This window comes from Oncorhynchus clarkii, chromosome 5 (assembly GCF_045791955.1).
Source record: "Oncorhynchus clarkii lewisi isolate Uvic-CL-2024 chromosome 5, UVic_Ocla_1.0, whole genome shotgun sequence".
Taxonomy (NCBI): Eukaryota; Metazoa; Chordata; class Actinopteri; order Salmoniformes; family Salmonidae; genus Oncorhynchus; species Oncorhynchus clarkii.
In genome coordinates, this window is record NC_092151.1 from 53,967,008 (window position 1) to 53,988,243 (window position 21,236).

At 42.0% G+C, this 21,236-nt stretch overlaps 1 protein-coding gene across 1 annotated transcript; it reads right to left on the reverse strand.

The window, feature by feature from the left end:
- Positions 1–1,917: 1,917 nt before the first annotated feature.
- On the reverse strand, positions 1,918–20,627 carry LOC139410084 (glutamate-rich 3). Its single transcript, XM_071155521.1, has 14 exons — positions 20,587–20,627; positions 18,641–18,734; positions 15,627–15,752; positions 15,183–15,254; positions 14,902–15,030; positions 13,041–13,199; positions 12,605–12,817; positions 11,070–11,247; positions 10,665–10,851; positions 10,175–10,407; positions 8,346–8,498; positions 7,276–7,728; positions 5,621–5,755; positions 1,918–5,516 (listed from the first exon to the last, which is right to left on the reverse strand). The coding sequence occupies exons 1-14, from the start codon at positions 20,625–20,627 to the stop codon at positions 1,918–1,920; spliced, it is 5,772 nt and encodes a 1,923-aa protein (XP_071011622.1).
- Between the last annotated feature and the right edge of the window lie 609 nt (positions 20,628–21,236).

Below are 21,236 nucleotides of genomic sequence, written 5' to 3' on the forward strand. Positions count from 1 at the left end.
TCTCTGTTCATGGTGTTGAACTGTTTGATTCGATTTTTGTTGGTGTTTATGTCTTGTAAATAATTTGGCCATTTTGGGGGGTTTTGAAAATAGTATTGCATTCCGTAAAACCATATTTCAGCCTCAGAATGCTCAGTCAATTTGTGCTTTTATTTTTCAATAAAATAGAGAAATCACATTGAGTTTCATTCTAGATGATTTGACATTGATATGATATATACGTAAACAATTTATACGTAAACAGGAAGAATCCTAACCAAACTATGCCAAACTAGGCGACAGGTAGCCTAGTGGTTATAGCGTTGGGTCAGTAACTGCAAGGTCGCTGGTTTGAATACCCGAGCCGACAAGGTGAAAAATCAGTCGACGTGCCCTTGAGCAATGTCACTTAACCCTAATTTGCTCCAGGGGCGCCGTACTACTATGGCTGACCCTGTAAAACACAACATTTCACTGCACACATTCGCTGTTTGTGACAATAAACACCTTATTATTAAATACAGGATTCATAATGAATGGCAACTGAAGATGACAGCCTAGGAACAGTGGGTTAACTGCCTGTTCAGGGGCAGAACAACATATTTGTACCTTGTCAGCTCAGGGATTTGAACTTCCAACCTTCCAGTTACTAGTCCACCGCTCTAACCACTAGGCTACCCTGCCGCCCCAACCGAAGAAATAATTGAACCAAGAATGATACAGGTATTAGATGTGTTAGCAGCAACACATTTTGACACAAACTGTTTCCTACATAGGACATTTCACAATTTCTCCAACTATTATTACTGTATGTTTGACCTTTGACCTTTTATTTAACCTTTATTTAACTAGGCAAGTCTTTATTATTACTGTTTGTGTAGTTGTGTACAGCAGGCATTCATTGTATGTTTTATGTATGACATACAATATTTTCAAATGAACTGGGTGAATTTGATTTCAATGCATGTCCATTAAATTGGATTAGAAAATTCTCGAAAGGAATACATTGTAATCACTTAGAAAGTTGAATGGAAATGCAGGGATACAATTTGTGACAACAGATCATGTATACGTTACAGATAAAGTGAAACAAATCTCTGGAGAGTTATCACCATGTAAAATATGGAAATCTATCTCATACATCTTCTTTCTGTGTATAAACAATGAACATTATCTGTGTAATTAAGGTTATACATCCAGTATAAAGAGCCAACTGTATTTCCTCGCCCGTGCCAAACTATAATCCAATCAGGTCTTTGTCATCAACGCGAAAGTGTTGTAGTGCTTTAAGTCAGTGGTATTTTATTTTCTCTCCAAACCAATCATCACACAACCATGCCTTGCGAAGTGTGTTAAGGTGCTTTGGGGCAAGCTGGCCTCCACAAGGCTTAACGACTATGAATGATTTATTTATTTGTGCAGCGTGAATTGAGGGGTATCTGTTTACAGGGGGCTGGTGACAGCACCTGTGCTTGATACCTCCAGCAGACAAGGCCTCACTGTTTGTCCCCAAAAAGGGATGGTTGTAAACATCTATGCTACTATCAAAACCTTTTATAAAGACACATTTTCATGACCCAGACTTTTTTTGTTGGTAAAAAAAAAGGGGGGAAATCATTAAAGCTCTTAGTAAACTCAAACATGTATTCACAATTGTGGAGCGACTGTTCCTGCAGTGTCCTCTCATGAGAACCATTACAGCAAGTCCCTCTCAAGAATAACGCAACTCCGGAAAGAATGTGATGTCGAAGAATATCCTTCCTGGTCAGCCTGCAGTCATCTGATTGTCTCATGTGCTTTGTAATATAGATAGAGCAAACGTCATTCCAAATAAAAGGCCTATGTGTTATTTTACTTTCTTGTTCAGATATCAACAAATCTCAGATATATAGAAATGGAATAATCGTGCAGCTTACCCTTGTGCCAGCCTGTTGCTTTCTAATAGTTACTGTCAGTTGGTGCAGTTGTCAACAGAGGGTATGAGGTGTGGCCAAACAGCGAAGAGTCTTCCACTGAGCAGGTGCTCAGCTGGTCAATCAGCTGTAGATCTTCTTTGTCTCCCCTCCTGCTTCCATCCAGTTGTTTAGAACGGAGCTGTACACTTTGGGAGTATTCCTGGCTCTCATTCTCAGATTTAGAAATGGCTCTTAGCTCTGTTATTTCTGTAACCTCTGCAGCCTCTTGCTCTTTGGGTTCCTTTGTATCTTTGGTGTCTTCTGGTTCTCTTGACGTTGTGCCAGATTCAGAGTGATTCTCTGGACTCTCAGACTGCTCCTGTGTTTCATCTCCATTTTTGGAAAGCGTTGTCAGGACGGTTATCTCTTGCAATGTTTGTTGCTCGTCCAACCCAGAATTGTCTTTGGTTTCTTCAGTCTCTGCTGGATCCTCAATGATCTTTTCAGGCCTGCCACTGGCAGCTGAATGGTTAGAGCCCTGTATCCTTTCAACATCAGTTTTGGACATTTCTGTCAGATCAGTTTCTCCCTGCATTGTCATATCTTTGTCCTTGTCATCCTCAGACATCCCTGTTGTTCGTTTGAGCTCCTCTGAATAACCCTGACCCTCCTCCCGTGGCCCAGCTGTGTCTTCTCTACTGCTGTCTTCAAGTTCAGCAGAGAGTGTGAAGAGAGTGACTTCTGTTCCCTCTTCCACCTCGAGAGAGTATTTCGTTAGCCCAGTTTCACTGGCGTCGTCGTCTCTTGAGTGAGTACTACTGAGATCTGACTGGATCACTTCCACCTTGTTATTACTGTTTGACTCATTGTCATCCTTTGTGGATGGGGCTGCCTCTTTAAGTTCCGTAACTATACTCTCAACAATGGTGCCAGCTCCGCCTCCAACAGCTGCGCTCCTCTCCGAGGCATTGGTATCATGATCGTCAGGTTTCGGGTCTGGTGTCTTTGCCGTTTTAGTAGGTCTCTCTGGTCTGGAAATTTTGGTCACGTGTGTTGGCGCTATAGCCCTGGCATCCGAATTAGACTCACTGATGACATTGTCAGAAGTAAAGTCATCTAGGGGCTCTATGAATGTCTCAAAGAACTTTGAGGATTGATGTACATTCACCCAGTTAGTTACAAGATCCCTATTGTCTCCTTTCTCCAAGGTCTCTGGAGTTGCAGCATGGTCCTCAGCTTTAACACTTTCCTCAAGTACATTAGCGTCTTTACCTGATGCAGTGCTTTCTTTTTGTTGTGTTTCTGACTGAGGTTTGAGGACAACGCTGGCTCCTTCTTCAGATGGCTTGCTTGCCCCTTCTGTGGATTCGTCTTCCGTTTTACGTTCTTTTTCCTTCAGATCTGATTCAGTCTCTGTAGTATCTTCTAGCTCCATAGCTCTGGGTTCTGAAGCTGGAGCTTGTGTCTCTTCAGAAACAACAATCACCTCTGTAGTACCATCACTAACTTTCTCTTTGCCATCATCCAAGTGATCTGTGCTTGTATCTGGGTTCTTATCTGCACTCTCAAGTGTAGCATCTACAATTCGGTCCTTTGACTGAGTTTTTAGTTCAGACTGCTCTTGAGACTCTACAGACGCCTCTATCTCCTTGACATTCTTAGTCTCCTTATTAGCATTCTCTGACATAGCCTCTTCTTTGGATTCAGCCCCAGTGTTAACTGGCTCTGGGTCCCCTACGTGTGAACCAGCATGGCTATCTCTGTTAGATTCCTCAGCCTTAGATTCTTTGTCTTCTGTGTCTGCATCCTGATCTACTTTGGTATTTTCACATTTGTCATTTGCCTCTTCCTGGTCTTTAGGATCTTCCTCTGTCTCTACCTTGTTTAGGTCATCTGTCTTTGTTTCTGCCCCCTTGTCCTTTTCATCTACCTTGTTTTTGCCTTGGGTATCTTGGTTTGTGGACTCTGTCTCCTCTCTTGCGGTGTCACTCTGAACTTCAGAGGCTGCAGCTGTCTCTCCATTTTCAGAATCTACCTCACTGTCCTTTTTCTCTGTTTCTTTCCTGCTGACTAGGGTCTCTTCTCTGGCCGCAGTGCTATCTCCAACAATTGGAGCTGAGCCACTCTCTACATCAAAATCATCATTCTCGTCCGCATCACATACAGATTCTTGAACATTGTCTTTGATCTCAGTCTCTTCAACTTTGACCTCAGTTGTTGTCATGTTTTCTCCTTCCTCCGCTTTAAGTTCACTGGCTTCCTCTGCATCCACAACATTTTCCTCAACTACTTCCTCTCCCTCTTTCTCTCCTGTTTCATGCTCAGATACATTTGCTGCTTTATTTTCTTCAACCATTTCCCCACGTTCTAGCTTGCTCTCTTCTTTTACAATTTCCTCTCCATCATCGTCTTCCTTTTCTGCCTGTCCAACCTTCTCTTCACACTCCACCTTATCTTCTACTTCTGCTGCCTTTTTGCTGTCATCTGTTTCTCCCTCCTCTGCCTTATTCCCCTCAGCATTTTCCCCACCCTGCGTCCCCTCTTCTGCGTTATCCTCCCCATCTTTCTCACTTCTGTCTACCTTCCCCTCACTAACTTTCTCTTCATCTCTCTTAGCTTCTCCAGTATTTACTTCCTCAGTCTCTTGCTTTTCTTCTTTCTTATCATTTCCAGTCTTTTCACCGTCCTTTACTTTCCCTTCTTCAATTTGGGCAAAGTCATTTTCTACCTTATCACTTGCCTTATCCTCTGTAGTAGTTTCTCCTCCAACTTCATCCGGACCAGCTTCTTTTTCTAGTCTGTCTTCCTTCATAGCCTCCCCTGTGTCACTCTCAAGTTTGGCTCCGGTTTCTCCAGGTGCATCCTCACTCTTCTCAGCTCCCTCTGCTGTCTTTTCAGCACAGACAGTAGTATCTCCACTTTTCTCTGACACGCTGCTTGAATTATCTGCTGTGACTTCTGTCTCTGTGCCTCCAACCGTGTCCTCCTCCCCATCTCCCTGCCTGTCCTTGTCAGTTATAGGCATCTCTTTATGGCTATGGGACTCTGAATCCGCAATGGGCTTTGCTTTCATCTCTACTGCTTCACTCTCTGCCACCTCAGTCCCTGCCTCATCCGTCACAGCTGTTTCTATCTCAGTCTTGCTCCCTGGTTCTTCTGGTGCAGATGACTCATCTTTGGTGCTTTTCATCTCCTCTGACTCACTAGGTGGTATGTCAGGATCTGCTGTGTTTTTCTCTTCCTGCTGCTCTTTACTAGTTACAGAATCACTTGCTTTAGCTGGCTTGCCCGCCTGAAGATCCACAGCCTCATCTTCTTCCTGGTTGCCCTTAGTTTCTTCACCCTCTTCTTTCCCCTTTGTTTCTACTTTGCTGTCCGCCTCCTCTTGATCATCCGTCTCCGGACTGGCTTTTGGATCCTCCTCTTTCGCCTCTGTCACACCACTGGTTTCTTCAGTTATCTGTTCAGACTCCGGTGCACCATCTTCCTCCTCTTCCTTCAGCTCAGTCCCGACTTCTTTTCCCTCGACAGCACTCTGTGAGGTAATTTCCTGTGCACTGAGTGAACTTTCCTCACACTTCACTTCCTCTGTACTGATCTGACGCTCCAGAGTAAAAGCCCCGGCTTGCTCTGGTTCCGTACCTGCAGGAAAAAAATAGGCGGTAGGTGACTGACTAATGACGTTTTCTCACACACTAAATATACTGCACATGTGTTAATTAAGGACAAATAACTGGAGCTCTTACCAATGGTGTCCGGTTGTTGGTTTTTCTCAGTGGGGTCTTCCTCCGTCTCAGTGCTGGTGTCACTCAGCTCTGGCTCTGAGTGACTCTGAGCCTCCTTCAAAATGGCATCTGCAAGTTTCTCCTGCACAGACTTGGCTTGGGTTTGGCGTGGGAAGGAGACAGATGTGAAGCATGCAATGAATGACCTTTACATGTCAACAAACACAAGCAGTATAATCATATACAAAAAGAACAGCATGAGGAGCCATTAAAACAAAATAAACTGAAAGCAATGATTGGACATTAGACAGAACAAAGTAAAATGAAACTTCATTTCAGAGAGAGACTCATTTTAATATTTACATTAGCCAATTGAAGGAGAATAGTATAATGTATATCACATTCAGATGTTCAGCATGCATGAAATAAATGCAGGTTGACATGTATTGTCATGAATCTGGCCCTGGAGGCAGAACTGACCAATTTCTGCTAGATAGGCCAGCTGCAAAGTAAAAACCAGCTATATTGTACAAATTCATGAAAAAAACATTTGCTTTTTGGTCTTAATTTAAGGTTAGGTTTTTAGGCATTAAGGTTAGCAGTGTGGTTAATGTCATGGTTATGGTTATGTTTAAAATCTGATTTTATGAGTTTGTGGCCGTGCCAGCTAGTGACCACTCTACAGAGCTGCCCCCAGAACAAGATTCATGACAAAAAACGCTAACCTGCTAAATAAACAAGCAAAAAGCAATACAGAGATAAAGTTCATGGGCCCAAACAAATAAAAAATATATATTTTGTGTTGGCCAAAATTACATCAACTTAACAAAGAACGCAGGAGAGCAAACCCAAAACAGACATTCACAATCCTCAGCTCAGTATTTCCAGACATAATTTGTCAGGTATACAGTACAAAGTTGTTCATTAAGAATGAACAATCTGTTCTACCAATTCTGAGGAATAACTACGGTGAAGTAATACAAATTCCTCAGAGGCATTCTACAGATCTAGGATCTTAATTTGATCACGCTGTTGCAGGAGAACTTTCCTGCAATCCAGGAAATGTAAAACTTGTAGTGTATTTGAGGTTTAAAAAGCCTCCTGAAGTTCGTCATTTCCATTTTGAAATTTTAGACGACAAAAAGGTCCTTGAATTATAATCCACATAATAATTCACATTTCCTGTTGTTTAAGGATTATTTTCCTGCTGTAGCAAACTGGCTCAAATTAAAATCCTACATCTGTACATTACAATGTTTATCAAATTAAAGTCCAAAAACACTGGCACGCACTTGAATACAAACACAGATGAGACCAAAAAAAGCATGTTACCACTTAGCTCCAACAGCCATCTTATTTACATCACAATTACAATGGCGTGAAGGCGAATGAGAAAAGGACAGGCAGGTCCAAAATGCAGCAGGAAATGGTTTCTCCCAAGCAACACACAGAATCACCTTTTCCACCATCCGAACTGACCTGTTATCTCACAATACTCAGAATTAAAATCGATGGATTCTTATGTAAAGGCCTGTATACATGGAAATATATCAAACTCAACTAATATATTATATAGAAAAACTAACAGCTCTGATTATGGAAAAGGCCCCCGGGGAGGGGAGGGGAGGGGTACAGCTCTCACTCAGGCGAGTCTGGATGTGACGGTACATACTTACCCCTCTCAGGCTCCTCCTCCTGTGTCGACTCACCCTCCGCCTTAGCCCCACTCTCCTTGTCGTCTTCCTCCTTAGCCTCAGCACTCCCATCATCATCCCCTTTCCCCTCCTCCGACAGCCCACTTGTGTCTGACACCTCAAGCTCTGTGGGTCTCGCTGTGCTGTCCCCAGGGCTGTACCCCAAGGTCCCTGTGTCTTCCTCCCCAGTCGAGGTGGTCTGGGGTGGGGTAGGAGAGCTGCTCTCTGTGGCTGTGGTGGGATCCTCTGTGGGTGGTTGGTCTGGATCAGGTGCTATGGTGGTGGGGGTGTCTTTTGCCTGTTCAGCCTGGGGAGGAGCCTCCTCTAGGTCAGCTGCCTGGTTGACTGCTTGATCCTCCTTGGCCTCAGCCTCACTGTCGTCCATGTCACTTCCTGAGGAGCTGGAGTCTGACCTCGACCTTGACCTTCTCTCTTCTACAAGGGAGACAGTGTTAACAGGAGACAAAGGAATAAAACATTTATAATTTAAAGAGCTAAGATCTACGATGAATGGATGAAGTGGACTATATTTGGATTCAGATCTACGATGAATGGATGAAGTGGACTATATTTGGATTCAGATCTACGATGAATGGATGAGGCGGACTATATTTGGATTCAGATCTACGATGAATGGATGAGGCGGACTATATTTGGATTCAGATCTACGATAAATGGATGAAGTGGACTATATTTGGATTCAGATCTACGATGAATGGATGAAGTGGACTATATTTGGATTCAGATCTACGATGAATGGATGAAGTGGACTATATTTGGATTCAGATCTACGATGAATGGATGAGGCGGACTATATTTGGATTCAGATCTACGATGAATGGATGAGGCGGACTATATTTGGATTCAGATCTACGATGAATGGATGAGGCGGACTATATTTGGATTGAGATCTGGGATGAAGTGTGATATATTTGGTTTGAAATCAACGATGAATGTATGAAGTGGACTATATTTGGATTGGGGTGTAAACTCTTCTATTAATTCATTTTCCTTTGATTATAAATCAAGATTTTTCAAGATTATTAACTAACCAACTTTGTCATCGTCCTCACTGTCAGACTGGTCGCCTTTCTCTCTATCCTCTCCGTCTCTTTCGCTGGAGAGAGGAACACTTTTCTTGTCTTTCTCTTCTCCTCTGTCCTCAGCCTGCTCCTCGTCATCCGCCTCAAAGTCCTCTTCATAGTCTGTTGGGAAAAACAAATAGCGCCTTATGACTCCATAGCATAAAAAACTATTCTTAACATGATTAACTATCTTACTAAGATGATTTTAATCTTGTACCATAGAGTGTTAGACAGAGCAACGACTATGCTTCTATTATGGGGTGGCAGGTAGTGGTTAGAGTATTGGGCCAATGACCAGAAGGTTGCTGGATCAAATCCCTAAGCTGACAAGATAAAAATGTGTCTTTCTGCCCTGAGCAAGGCAGTTAACCCACTGAGTGCTAAAGACATGGATGTTGATTAAGGCAGCCCCGCGCACCTCTCTAATTCAGAGGGGTTGGGCTAAATGCGGAAGACACATTTCAGTTGAGTACATTCAGTTGGACAACTGACTAGGTATTATTAATAATTTTCACAAAAATATTGGTAACTTATGCCTTGTTTATGACAGCCTATGATGGATGTTATGTCTTCATGTACAGTTGAAGTTGGAAGTTTAGATACACCTTAGCCAAATACATTTAAACTCAGTTTTTCACAATTCCTGACATTTAATCCTAGTAAAAATTCCCTGTCATAGGTCAGTTAGGATCACCAGTCCCTCCTGCAGCAAAGCACCCCCACAAAGCACCGCCACAACATGATGCCACCCCCGTGCTTCATGGTTGGGATGGTACTCTTCGGCTTGCAAGCGTCCCCCTTTTTCCTCCAAACATAACAATGGTCATTATGGCCAAACAGTTCTATTTTTGTTTCATCAGACCAGAGGACATTTCTAAAAAAAAGTACGATCTTTGTCTCCATGTGCAGTTGCAAACCGTAGTTTGGCTTTTTTTATGGTGGTTTTGGAGCAGTGGCTTCTTCCTTGCTGAGCGACCTTTCAGGTCATGTCGATATAAAACTCATTTTACTGTGGATATTGATACTTTTGTACCTGTTTCCTCCAGCATTTTCACAAGGTCCTTTGCTGTTGTTCTGGGATTGATTTACATTTTTCGCACCAAAGTACGTTCATCTCTAGGAGACAGAACACGTCTCCTTCCTGAGCGGTATGACTGCTGCGTGGTCCCATGGTGTTTATACTTGCAGACTAGATGAACGTCGTACCTTCAGGCGTTTGGAAATTGCTCCCAAGGATGAACCGGACTTGTGGAGGTCTACAATTATTTTTCTGAGGTCTTGGCTGATTTCTTTAGATTTTCCCATGATGTCAAGCAAAGAGGCACTGAGTTTGAAGGTAGGCCTTGAAATACATCCACAGGTACACCTCCTCCGATTGACTCAAATGATGTCAATTAGCCCATCAGAAGCTTCTAAAGGCATGACATAATTTTCTGGAATTTCCCAAGCTGTTTAAAGGCACAGTCAATGTAGTGTATGTAAACTTCTGACCCACTGGAATTGTGATACAGTGAAATAATCTGTCAGTAAACAATTGTTGGAAAAATTCCTTGTGTCATGCACAAAGTAGATGTCCTAACCGACTTGCCAAAACTATAGTTTGTTAACAAGAAATTTGTGGTTGAAAAACTAGTTTTAATGACTCCAACCTAAGTGTATGTAAACTTCCGACTTCAACTGTAGCTGTTATAAAGGCTTTATAAATGCATGTAAGGGGGGCTACAGTAAAGTATTACCAAAATGTCAATATAATATTGATATAACTCTCAGGTCTCCATCTGTGCAGCTCAGTATACCATCTTTTAGTTTGTCCTCCTCTTCTGGAATGTCTTCTTTGATCTCCGTCTCCATGTCCTGTGGCTGAGTTGTCTCAGGCTCTGGTTGAGAGTGACTGTCTTTACCAATCATCTCCTCTTCCACCCCTGCAGTGTCCTTCCCAGTGTTTAGAGGGCGGGTGACTATGATTTCCTCTTTGACTCTCTTTGGAGGAGGGGTGGGCTTCTTGTCTAACCCCATGGCTATGATACACCTGGAAAATGAAAATGGACCTCACATACTGTATCCTTATGACCTGATTAAACTGCAGACATTGAACGTGTATCACTGAGATTTCATCATAATTGGGGTTTTATTGACAAATTCAGATAATAGAGGTGCTTAAAAAAAAGAGTTTGGTTTGAATATACATTTTCTAACACTCAGGATAACATCTTTGCTTTCGAAATGACCACTCCATTCTCAGACAGTAACGCATACTTTTAAAATCCTGCTGTTACTGTATCTCACCTGTAGCAGGGCGAGGCTCCCTCCGTGCTGGAGAATCCAAAATGTCCGTGGCGGCCGCCTAGCCGGGAACCCTTCCTGTGTTTGAACTCACAGCAGGAGCTGAGGCGCTCCACCTGCAGCCCGTTGAGAAAGAACGTCAGGCTGAAGGGGAAGCCACGGTGGCGCCGCGACACAAACTGGAACGTCTCTAAAAAATAAATAGAGGTAAAGTGGATACGTTGTATTGTAGTATTTCATATTTTATGGGATGTTTACGCAATCTGCATGCAAATGGTTTGAGATTAGAAAAAAAATGAAGTGCTATTAAAAAAAAGTTTTTTTTTTTTTTATTTGGGCAAGACCGAATAGACCAGACTGTCTGTCACACACTCACTGACCTCCCTTCCTGCGTGTTCCCATACTGACCTCCCTCCTGGAGTCTGCCCTTGTACACACACAGGTTCTCTCCCCCACAGTGCTGCTGGAACACCTTCACCTCATCCCTCATGTCCATCAGGTCATGTGACAGGTGCACTGTCTTCCCAAAGAACACCATGCTCACACATACTTTGCTCTGCACAGAGGTCCGCGGGAGAGTAGAGTCCTGGAAGCAAAAACAGATTTGTTTTCAATGTGTCCTGCGGCCTTTATAATACTGCAAAGGAATAATTAGGTCAGTAAGTACCCGCTGGGGCCATTCATTCAAAATGTATATACGCATGACTGTAAGTCACTTCAGATAAAAGCATTTGCTAAATTGCTTATATTATTATTATATTACACTAAGTAAGCACCATAAAACCTGAATGGTTTCTATTGGGTATGATAGAAGTGGGCAGCTAACTTACAGTCACTGTGCCTTTCTGGAGAGCCCTTGTAATCAAACTGTACTATAAATTGCAGCTGTGCACTGGTACTGAAGCATAGTATATCTGAGAGAAGTGTGATTTGGTCTGACATAAAAATCACTGTGAGTTTATTGTAGAGAAAAAAAAATGTAAACTCATGTGTAGAATGTCCAATCAAAAAACGCATATTTTGACAAATGGGTAGAATTATGTTAATTATGTAGATAATCCTCCAAGAAAAGCAATGGTCCAAACCTAATTTCTCTATCAGATAAAATAACGTTGTTTTTTTAATCAGGAAAATTGCATCGCGTCAGCTAGGCTGGATTCTGTGCAAGAATTAAGGCTAAATTACTGGCTACCTGACAGGCTCACTTTCCCGTTGAACTCATCATCTTTCTTCTCGAATCCACAGGACATAAAAACAATATAGAGGTAAGATGGATATCGAGTTTGAGACATGACATGTAGTTTCATATTGTTGTATACGCTTCTAATATTAAGCGTATCTCTGTGAAATATTAACAGAGCATACCAAGCTTATACCAAGCTTTTTATTTTCAAAGCCTTTTACATTTAATTCAGCTCGTGTCATGCTAATTTAGCTCTTTGCAACCCGCAGATAACGATTTTGAAGACGACGATCCCGAAATGTAAAATCCTCAACAGTTGTTACGAGAACCCTGCACCACTATGCCAACAGAGCTCAGTGATTATTATCGGATGTATTAGGTTAGGGAATCTGACTTCTTTGATATAATGTTAATGATTACGTTAGAGAAAGACCCCACGGAACAATTCAGAACATGAATAATCATATTTGTCTTGGTAAAATGTATTTTATATCATAAGAAAGTGGAATTTCATAACCAAAGCACGTCTCCAACAACTCTGTTTGTTTATTAATAAAGGTACGTGGTGGAGTTCACGAGTGTGCGGATTTTATTTATTTTATACCGACTTTTTTCGACCCGCACCCCCATAAAGTAGTGTGCATTTGATCAGACTTGACTATAGAATGGTTGGACACTCTACCATGTGTCATCTGAAGGGTGGAGGGAACTATGGTTGAAGAGACAGAGAGGGAGGAAAGGGAGAAAAGAAGAGAGAGACCTCCGTCATTCCGGGACCACTTGGGGCCGTGGTGGGGCGCAGTCTCCGTCCCCTGAAAGTGCCATTGGGGGTACCCTTAAAACCGCCCCTCTCTTTCCTCTTAGTCGGTGGTGGCACTGGGGTAACAAAGTTGTTGATGACTGGAAGGCGGTAGGGGGATATACCACGGGAAAACTCTGTCCCGGTCAAATGTCTTCTGGAGTCTTTGTCCATCTGGAAAGAAAATACAAAATTCCTGTGATAACGCTTCAATTACAAGTTGCCCGGATACGGGTCTGGGAATACAAAGGCAAGCAAGTGCAATAAAACATGCATGGAATTCTGACTAACGGATAAAGACTCCACTGGTGGCCAAACCCGTAAGTCTGTGTGTGTCTGCGTGCGTGTGTGAGTGCTATAGTGTTATAAATAATACAGTCGACGTTGGTGGTCTCACAATGCAGTTGAAAGGCTGGTCCGTTTCATTGGAGGAGTCATGGGGCCTGTAGGGGGAGGTGTGTCTGTGGGAGGCTGTGGTGCTGTTACTATGGATGGGCTTCAGACGCACCGGTCTCTGCAATTTCCCTGGAGCCGTGTTGGGTCGAGACGAGCCCGGCTGAGGCACACACACACACATCAACCATACATTCTAAGCAAGATACGTTTCTTTTTTTTATTCTGATGGACATTTAAATGCTCATCATAGTAAATGTTTCAATATTTTAAACATGCTCTTATCTACAAATTTACTACACTGAACAAAAATATAAATGCAACATGCAACAATTTTAAAGATTTTACTGAGTTACAGTTCATATAAGAAAATTGGTTAATTTATATAAATACATTAGGACCTAATCTATGGATTTCACATGACTCGGCAGGGGCGCAGCCTTGGGTGGGTCTGGGAGGGCATAGGCCCACCCACTGGGGAGCCAGGCCCAGCCAATCAGAAGGAGTTTTTCTCCACAAAAGGGCTTTCCTACAGACATAAAAACTCCTCAGAATATCCTGCAGGTGAAGAAGCCGGATGTGGAGGTCCTGGGCTGGCGTGGTTACACAGGGTCTGCGGGGTGAGGCCGGTTGGACTTACTGCCAAATTCTCTGAAACGACGTTGGAGGCAGCTTATGGTAGAGAAATTAACATTCAATTCTCTGGCAACAGCTCTGGTGGACATTCATGCAGTCAGCATGCCAATTGCACATTCCCTCAAAACTGACATCTGTGGCATTGTGTTGTGTGACAAAACTGCACATTTTAAAGTGGCCATTTATTGCCCCCAGCACAAGGTCCACCTGTGTAATGATCAAGCTGTTTAATCAGCTTCTTGATATGCTACACCTGTCAGGTGGATAGATTATTTTGACAAAGAAGAAATGCTCATTTACAGGGATGCAATCACATTTGTGCAATTGTTTGTTGTTGAGAAATAAGCTTTTTGTGCATATGGAAAATGTCTGGGATTTTTTTATTCAGCTCATGAAACATGGGCCCAACACTTTACATGTTGCATTTATATTTTGTTCAGTGTATGTTTAACCAAGTGCTTTTGAAGTATTTTTGCAACACTATATAGTAACAAGCCCCAACATAATTGTGATACATCTGTTTGCAGATTTTGTCAAGAGACACCATCTAACTTCTAGTAAACACAACAATCAAAGCCAGAAAAACCCAGGCAGGCATTCACCCCTCGACATATGTTGATTCAGCCATTAAGCTACCACATCTTACATTTCAAAAGCGTGAGATAAACTTGTGTAATCCCACCACTTCACATTGAATACACTCTTAAACGAGACATTGAGCAAACACAAGAGAGAAGTGTTCTTCAGACCTGCTGACTAGAATGTCAACACCAACCTGGCAACTATCTCAGCACGTACGGCTATGTTTGCATCCTAAATGGCACCCTATTCCCTATATAGTGCACTACTTTTGACCAGGACCCATCCCTATATATGGAATAGAGTGCAATTTGGGATGCGCAGGCCATGAATCAGCTCCACACACATCCATCAACATACAGCCTATAGCTACCAATGAAATACATTTTCCATGGCTGCTGTGTGGTTGAAACAACATTCAATTTGCTACATGTGTATAACTCTTGTAACAATAACTCTTAAAACGTCAAACGTGATCAAGTTTAAAAACAAACATCATAATCGCCAACACTGATACTTATTTTCCGAACCTTTGTCACAACTATCCGGCATTACCTTGTCACAATAATGCGACTCTTGAGCAATCATTATCAAAATTGTTATTATTGTGCATTTGCCTTAATTGCTATAGTCTCAGAGGCATCACTCACAGATTCAGAGGATTCAGAGTGCTCCCCCTCTGGGCCAGAATGCTGTGCGTGGGAGACCCTGGGGCCCGTGGGCGGCCGTGGAGACAGGATATGGATTATCTCCTCCTCGTACCTCTTGGAACGTTCCACCTTCACCAAGACAAAGACTATGGTTATAATGCCTTTACTCACGACTCCCTCCAAAATACATGAGAGACATTGGGTTGCATACGATTATGTTTGATACAATACATTCAAAGGAGTCACAGGTTATACAGAATGTTCATATCCAAATGAGGCACCTTGATTTTATGCACTCTCTCCCTCCGGGCAAAATCCTCCAACTTCCTCTTGATCTCGATCTGATGGAGACGCTGGATGAGAAGGACAATGTTTACGTTTCATGCAGAGGCAGAAAGAACCCACCGATCAGAACAATGGGATCATGGTCTCTAGGACAGGGTCATATTCAGGAGTGTAAATGCAATTTTATTTAGGCTAAATCATGTTCTTATTGTTGTATGTTTTAATTATTTAAATAATTAATTAAATAATAATATATATTATTTAGTTCCTGCCTTCTTGGTCAGGTCTCTCTTGAAAAAGAGACTCTGGGTCTCAATGGACTTTCCTGGTTAAATAAAGGTAAAAACAATTACTAAAATAAAAAAAACACTAGTTGGGGGAATGCAAAACTGACCCAAGGTCAGCGTCTAGGGGCAACTTCACCCTACTCCCTCTCTCACCTCCATGTCCAGCACCTTATGGAAGATGGCCTGGGCCAGGCATTCCCTCACATGCCTCTGGTGCGCTCTCTGCATCACATTGTGTCTGTACTCTTTGTCTGGGACAATCCGCCCACTCCTGGTGATCTGATAGAATATCACACATCACATTAGGAAGTGTTATTATTAGCCTGTACGGTCCTCAAAAGAAGATTTTTACTATCTTACCATTCTGTCTCCCATACACTTCAGTCATCATCACTACATCATGATCATCATCATTACAAAACTGGTTGTTTGGATCCTGGATGCTGATTGGACGAGCAGCGTTCCAAGCCGCGCTGTATTGGCCGTCACGGACACACCTACGCCTGCTATCTCAACTTGGTATTATTTCCCCTTACTTCAAAGCCTACAGTAGCATTTCGTTTGGTTGTGGGAGCAATTATTAGGAAATGGAAGACATACAAGACCACTGATAATCTCCCTCGATCTGGGGCTCCACGCAAGATCTCACGCCGTGGGGTCAAAATGATCACAAGAACGGTGAGCAAAAATCCCAGAACCAAAGTAACAAAGCCTACCATCAGTAACACACTACGCCGCCAGGGACTCAAATCCTGCAGTGCCAGACGTGTCCCCCTGCTTAAGCCAGTACATGTCCAGGCCCGTCTGAAGTTTGCTAGAGAGCATTTGGATGATCCAGAAGAAGATTGGGAGAATGTCATATGGTCAGATGAAACCAAAATATAACTTTTTGGTAAAAACTCAACTCGTTGTGTATGGAGGACAAAGAATGCTGAGTTGCATCCAAAGAACACCATACCTACTGTGAAGCATGGGGGTGGAAACATCATGCTTTGGGGCTGTTTTTCTGCAAAGGGACCAGGACGACTGAACCGTGTAAAGGAAAGAATGAATGGGGCCATGTATCGTGAGATTTTGAGTGAAAACCTCCTTCCATCAGCAAGGGCATTGAAGATTAAATGTGGCTGGGTCTTTCAGCATGACAATGATCCCAAACACACCGCCCGGGTAACGAAGGAGTGGCTTCGTAAGAAGTATTTCAAGGTCCTGGAGTGGCCTAGCCAGTCTCCAGATCTCAACCCCATAGAAAATCTTTGGAGGGAGTTGAAAGTCCGTGTTGCCCAGCAACAGCCCCAAAACATCACTGCTCTAGAGGAGATCTGCATGGAGGAATGGGCCAAAATACCAGCAACAGTGTGTGAACACCTTGTGAAGACTTACAGAAAACATTTGACCTCTGTCATTGCCAACAAAGGGTATATAACAAAGTATTGAGATAAACTTTTGTTATTGACCAAATACATATTTTCCACCATAATTTGTCTTTCTCATTATGTCTGTCATAGTTGAAGTGTACCTATGATGAAAATTACAGTTCTCTCTCATCTTTTTAAGTGGGAGAACTTGCACAATTGGTGGCTGACTAAATACTTTTTTGCCCCACTGTATATATATTACTGTACCAGTCAAAAGTTTGGACACACCTACTCATTCAAGAGTTGTATAATACATTGTAGAATAATAGTGAAGACATCAAAACTATGAAATAACACATATGGAATCATGTAGTAAGCAAAAAAGTGTTAAACAAATCCAAATATATTTTATATTTGAGATTCTTCAAAGTAGCCACCGTTTGCCTTGATGACAGCTTTGCACACTCTTGGCATTCTCTCAACCAGCTTCATGAGGTAGTCACCTGGAATACATTTCAATTAACAGGTGTGCCATGTTAAAAGTTAATTTGTGGAATTTCTTTCATTCTTAATGCATTTGAGCCAATCAGTTGTGTTGTGACAAGGTAGGGGTGGTATACAGAAGATAGCCCTATTTGGTAAAAGACCAAGTCCATATTATGTCAAGAACAGCTCAAATAAGCAAAGAGAAAAGACATGAAGGTCAGTCAATCCTGAAAATATCAAGAACATTGAAAGTTATTTTTTTAAATATTCATTTAACTAGGCAAGTCAGTTAAGAACAAATTCATATTTAAAATGACGGTCTAGGTACAAAATAATAAAGAAAAACCCTTGAATTAGTAGGCGTGTCCAAACTTTTGACTGGTACTATATATATCTTAGGAACTAAGTCTGGATCTCAACTTACTATTGAGAGTAAGAATAGTAGAATACACCAGGTGCAATTTCAAAATGTGTTTGTGCATCAGCAGTTTTTATCTCGCTATGTCAGTCACTGACAGCCACTCATTTTGCCATGATCTCCACTCCATGGCAAAATGAGTAGAATTGCAGATTTAAAAAAAAAATTTTTTTGCCCCTTTTCTCCCCAATTTTGTGGTATCCAATTGTTAGTAGTTACTATCTTGTCTCATCACTACAACTCCCGTACGGGCTCGGGAGAGACGAAGGTCGAAAGCCATGCGCCCTCCGAAACACAACCCAGCCAAGCCGCACTGCTTCTTAACACAGCGCGCATACAACCCCGGAAGTTCCTCCAGGCGACCTGGTTAGCGTGCACTGCGCACGGCCCGCCACAGGGGTCGCTACTGCGCGATGAGACAAGGATATCCCTACCGGCCAAACCTTCCCTAACCCGGACGACGCTAGGCCAATTGTGCATCGCCCCATGGACCTCCCGGTCGCGAACCCAGAGTCTCTGGTGGCACAGCTAGTGCCCGAGACCACTGCTCCATCCGGGAGGCTGAATTGCAGAAAATTTGCTTTAATTGAAGGTCCAGCTCAGCTGTTTTTATCTCGATATCAAATCATTTCTGGGTAACAATTTGGTACCTTACTGTGATGGTTTTTAATTGAATGGATCAAAAAGAAACAAAAATAGCTTCTTAGCAAGAGCAATTTCTCAAGAAAGAATTTAGCTAGGACTGTAGTCTTGTGCCTTATTGCCTCACCATCATCATCATTTGCTCTGGTCCAAGGTGTTACGTGTGGCTTGTAACGCCCGGGACCAAAGCTACATCATCATCAACTAATACAAACTTTGAGGGGAATATTGCTGATGAGTGTTAACCACTGGTGTACTTGACGTACCAGGCCAACTCTCTGGAGATGTCTCCTGATCCGGGTGTTGTTGAAGTATCCTGTAAGGTGTTTGTCTGTCAGACTGTTGTAGGCTGAAAGTAGCCTAAAGAGAGAAGGCAAGTCCTATTACATTATGACAGAAAGGCTATTTATTTTTTATGTGAAAACATCATACGAACTGTATCCATTTAATGTGCCTAATATGTCATGTATCAGTAACGTAATTCATTTTGGCTGTTCTCCTTTATAGTGGGTTGTATTATGGATTGAGAATACCTGCCTAATTAATTAAAGTGGTTCACCAGTCTGCATCACCTCTGAAAGTAACAATTATGCTTAATTTCATCATTACAACATCTAGACTAAATGTCAATGAATCATCTGCGCCATTAGTTTTTAAAAAAATAAAAAACTTCCATGTTGTTGTTTTTGTCATTAACTAGGCTATCATGGTGTCAGGTCTACCCTCGGATGTGTTTAACTTCAATTCTGCCTAGCTCTTTCCAACACAGACTTGATTTCCTAAAGCGTTACAGTTTCCCCACAACTATTGGCTCTATTACCCGTGTCTGATTACCTTAGGAATTAAGGGATGGATAGCGCACTTAACCCAAGCGCCCTTTTGTGCCCATGTCTTTCTCTCCTGCTCTAAATAACATCGGTACAGATTTCTCATCGGGGTAGGGTCACCAGAGCTTGTCCAAGAGCATGGGATACATTGTCATCCCATACAAAGATATTCTGAGTGGCCAAATGATTTAGATACAATCTAAGATATGCTACTTAATAATAATATTGCAGCGAACTTAAAGGGATAATTCACTAAATTATAAAATGACATATTGGTTTCCTTACCCTGTAAACACTATATGGACAAGGTACGACGGCAATCCTTGCTTTGGTTTGTTAATCTGACCACATCTTTTTTTTTTTTTTTTTTTTACATATTTCACATTTCCAATACAAGTCAATGGAAACAATATAAGCATTTTCACGCTTCCAAGTCCAAATCATCTCAAAGTAACAAAATAATTGAAATATTTTATTTTATACTTTAGGACGACTTGGACATGAAGCGTGAAAATGCTTATATTGTTTCCATTGACTTGTATTAGATGTGTGCCACAAGTGCTAAAAAGTTAGCATTTGAAACAGTGGCCAGGTAAACAAAACCAAAGTATGGATTTCTGTCATACGGAAATTGATATGTATTTTGTAATTTAAGTAAGTAAACTATCCCTTTAACACAACACCTCGAGATTTTTGTTACGATCGGATCTCTTGGTGTAATGGCTAAAGTAAGGTGATGACATTCACTGGACCAGCGTTCAAGTCCCGGTTGGGGTGACCCCCTGAAAATTCACAAAAAAAACTGTTTTTGCCATGAGGCGTATACACAAGGAACTTTGTTTATAGAAGCGCTTTATCGAAGGAAGGGATAATGTAGCGAGCGACCTGAACGTAACACCCCGTCGATCTCGTCAAGAGGTTCGGGATCTCTTGGCGTAACCGTCAAGGTGTTGCAATGACAGTAGCTGGACCAAGGTTAAGTTGCTATTTGCTGAAATATGATTAGCTATAAAGTCCTTAACAACTTTTTATATTGTATTTGAAACACGTTACAATTCCCACCAATTCAGTTACGCCTATTGGCGAGCTGCGTAGGGTGTAGGCTATGCCTTTCACGCCGGTGAACCGAGTTCGCGTCCCGTTCTCTCCATTCGCTACTAATATTTATTGTTCACTCAATTCCATAAAGTCAAGCATTTTTTTAAAACAGAGTCCAATAGCCAATGAATTAAAAAAATATTTCAAACATGAATAATACAGTCTAATAATAAATTGTCAAAAAGTAGGCTACCCTATCATTCGGGTCTGTAGACAAGCCCTACTAAAACCTCTATCATCACTAGGGAACGTCAACCTGTAGAAAATGTCCAAAGAATGGCACCTACCCTGGGTATAGGTGACTCATGATTTCGGGATGCAGTTTCATATAATAAACGGAGCACTCCGGGTCGGAAGACTGTCCGCCTTGCTCAAATACATGCAAATATAGAACCAGACGATAGAATACTGTCCTATTCGAATGCCCGGCTTGGTAAAACCTGACTGTACTTGCTACACTTCTTTCCGAGCGGAACTGATGACAATTTCCCCGTTGCTATGGAAAGTCACGTGACGATGCTATCGAGGAGGCTGGTCTCCACTTACAATTACTATAAGGATTATTTTCTTTTTCTGCAGGGTATTTTTCTATCGTATTTTATTCTAGAATTTTAAAAAAACATGTCTGAATTATTGGACCTAAATTATATTATATTCTATCTATTATCAGATATGCATGGACCCAATCTGTAGTTTTTTTGTCTAATTTATTTGAATTTTATTTGTAATTATAATTATGTAGGTAGCAACCCTGGACTGTATTCAGAGTCGGACTGGCCATAGGGCAGTTCTGGCGAATGCCAGATGGGCTGGGCCATCTTTAGCCTACTGGGCCTGTTGAAATTGGGGGTTTTGCACAAAAATGTATTTATTGGGCTGATAATGGGGGAATAAAGGTATAAAAAAAGGTCCGGTGTCAGAAATTCCTGAGACGATT

Coding starts and splice junctions, on each gene's coding strand:
- LOC139410084 (XM_071155521.1), bottom strand. CDS start 20,627: ATGAAACTGCATCCCGAAATCATGAGTCACCTATACCCAGG. Junction 15,753..18,640: donor ATCTCCAGAGAGTTGGCCTG/GTACGTCAAGTA, acceptor ATATTCTATCAG/ATCACCAGGAGTGGGCGGAT. Junction 10,408..10,664: donor GGAGCCTCGCCCTGCTACAG/GTGAGATACAGT, acceptor TTCATTTTCCAG/GTGTATCATAGCCATGGGGT.